General features: G+C 64.8%; 1 protein-coding gene across 1 annotated transcript in view; it reads left to right on the top strand.

Moving 5' to 3' along the window:
* Positions 1 to 2,296, top strand: part of TRPV4 (transient receptor potential cation channel, subfamily V, member 4) — a 6,740-nt gene that overhangs the window by 2,462 nt on the left and 1,982 nt on the right. Inside the window, exons 5-11 of the mRNA XM_009880380.1 lie at positions 1 to 276; positions 741 to 920; positions 994 to 1,152; positions 1,287 to 1,379; positions 1,580 to 1,653; positions 1,765 to 1,930; positions 2,158 to 2,224. The exon at positions 1 to 276 is cut by the window's left edge and continues 18 nt beyond it. Of these exons, the coding sequence (XP_009878682.1) occupies positions 1 to 276; positions 741 to 920; positions 994 to 1,152; positions 1,287 to 1,379; positions 1,580 to 1,653; positions 1,765 to 1,930; positions 2,158 to 2,224 (1,015 nt within the window). The remainder of the gene's footprint in view (positions 277 to 740; positions 921 to 993; positions 1,153 to 1,286; positions 1,380 to 1,579; positions 1,654 to 1,764; positions 1,931 to 2,157; positions 2,225 to 2,296) is intronic.

Genomic DNA, 2,296 nt, shown 5'->3' with positions numbered 1-2,296 from the left:
GCCTGCACCACACAGCCCCACATCGTGCACTACCTGACGGAGAACGGGCACAAGCAGGCGGACCTGCGGCGCCAGGACTCGCGGGGCAACACCGTGCTGCACGCCCTGGTCGCCATCGCTGACAACACCCGCGAGAACACCAAGTTCGTCACCAAGATGTACGACCTGCTCCTCGTCAAGTGTGCCAAGCTCTTCCCCGACACCAACCTGGAGGCGCTGCTCAACAACGACGGCCTCTCCCCACTCATGATGGCCGCCAAGACTGGCAAGATCGGGGTACGCTGCCCCCCCCCCCTGGAGCTGGGATGAGTCTGCCCACCCTGCTGTCCCCGTCTGCGAGGGCTGAGCCCTGTCGCACTCAGTGCATGTCCCTGCCAGCAGCGAGCAGCACGGCTTCCCTCTGCAGATGGTGCTGGAAATATGCACATGCAGCCTATTAACCTGGTTGATTAGCCTTTCCCTAATTAACCGCAGGTCCTCGGCTCATCCCGTCCTCTCCCCTCACTTGCCCTCATCCTCCGGCGGTGTGGGCAGGGGGGTCGTTAAAAATGCAGAAGCTGCAGCATCCTGGGGGGCTGCCCGCGGTGACCGCGTCCCCGCACCCCGGGAGCACCCCGACATCCCCCTGGGGTGCGGGAGGGGATGTGCCGGCGGTGGGGTGGGAGGAGAGCGGGGTGCCCCGAGCAGGCGCGGGGCCGGGAGCGGGTCGGCCCATGGGTGAGCGGTCCTCCCTCCGGCAGATCTTCCAGCACATCATCCGGCGGGAGATCACGGACGAGGACGCCCGGCACCTCTCACGGAAGTTCAAGGACTGGGCGTACGGCCCCGTCTACTCCTCCCTCTACGACCTCTCCTCGTTGGACACCTGCGGGGAGGAGGTGTCCGTGCTGGAGATTCTCGTCTACAACAGCAAGATAGAGGTGCGTGGGGGCTGGGGAGGGCTGGGGGGTCCACGGGGCTGGGACGCCGCTGACGCCGCCTGTGTCCCACCAGAACCGCCACGAGATGTTGGCTGTGGAGCCCATCAACGAGCTGCTGCGCGACAAGTGGCGCAAGTTTGGGGCCGTGTCCTTCTACATCAGCGTGGTCTCCTACCTCTGCGCCATGGTCATCTTCACCCTCGTCGCCTACTACCGCCCCATGGAAGGCCCCGTGAGTCCTGCGGCACCGCGGCACAGCCCCATGGGCCAGCGCCTCCTGGCAGGGGGGTTTGCTGGGTCTCTGCCCCAAGCAGCCCTGCCTGCCCTGGGATGGTGGAGCAGCTCAGCTCTGTCCTTTCCCCACAGCCCCCCTACCCGTACACCACCACCGTCGACTACCTGCGTCTGGCGGGGGAGATCATCACCCTTCTCACCGGCATCCTCTTCTTCTTCACAAACGTCAGTGCAGTGAGGCGGGGGGGGGTCTTCCTGTGGGATAGCCCGACCTTCGTGGTCTCCATACAAGGAGCGACTCTGGGGTGACCCCCGTGTCCCGAGGCATCAGCCCCTGCCGCAATGCCCCCTCTGGACACCGGGACCCTGCCGTGCAGGGGCTTGCTCCCCTGACCCCCACTCCAACCTCTCCTTCTCTCCCCCAGATCAAAGATCTGTTCATGAAGAAGTGCCCAGGCGTGAACTCCTTCTTCATAGATGGCTCCTTCCAGCTGCTCTAGTACGTGGGGACCCCCCGGGCCCTCCCTGAGCCCCAGCACCCCTGGGGCTTGCAAGGGGCAGTAGCTGGTGGTGGCTACCAGTGTAGGGTCTGACGTCGGTTCTCCTCCAGCTTCATCTACTCGGTGCTGGTGATCGTCACGGCGGGGCTGTACCTGGGTGGCATTGAGGCGTACCTGGCTGTCATGGTCTTCGCACTGGTCCTGGGCTGGATGAACGCGCTGTACTTCACCCGGGGGCTCAAGCTGACGGGGACCTACAGCATCATGATCCAGAAGGTCTGGTGGGGTCGGGGGATTCTTCTCCTTCCCCAGCCAGGCTGGGCCTCCTATGGATGTGTGGCCCAAAAGGAGGGTGCTCCGTGCTTTCTTTAGGGTTTCTTGTGGCTCACCCATGCCCTGCTCTCAGCCCTGCCGTCCCCGCAGCATGGCTCGGCGATGGTGCCCCAGCACACGGCTGGGCGCCGTGGTCCAGCACATCTCACCCCCATGTCCATCGCTTGCAGATCCTCTTCAAAGACCTTTTCCGCTTCCTCCTGGTCTACTTGCTCTTCATGATTGGCTACGCATCAGGTAGGCGCCTGGCCGGCGAGCCGGGGCTTGGGGGCAGGAGGAGCCCTGCGGCACGGCACAGCCGCGCAGGGG

The sequence above is a fragment of the Charadrius vociferus genome, unplaced genomic scaffold (genome assembly GCF_000708025.1).
Source record: "Charadrius vociferus isolate BGI_N301 unplaced genomic scaffold, ASM70802v2 scaffold332, whole genome shotgun sequence".
Taxonomy (NCBI): Eukaryota; Metazoa; Chordata; class Aves; order Charadriiformes; family Charadriidae; genus Charadrius; species Charadrius vociferus.
The sequence above is the reverse complement of the archived record's forward strand: the minus strand, read 5'-3'. Positions and strand labels throughout refer to the sequence as shown.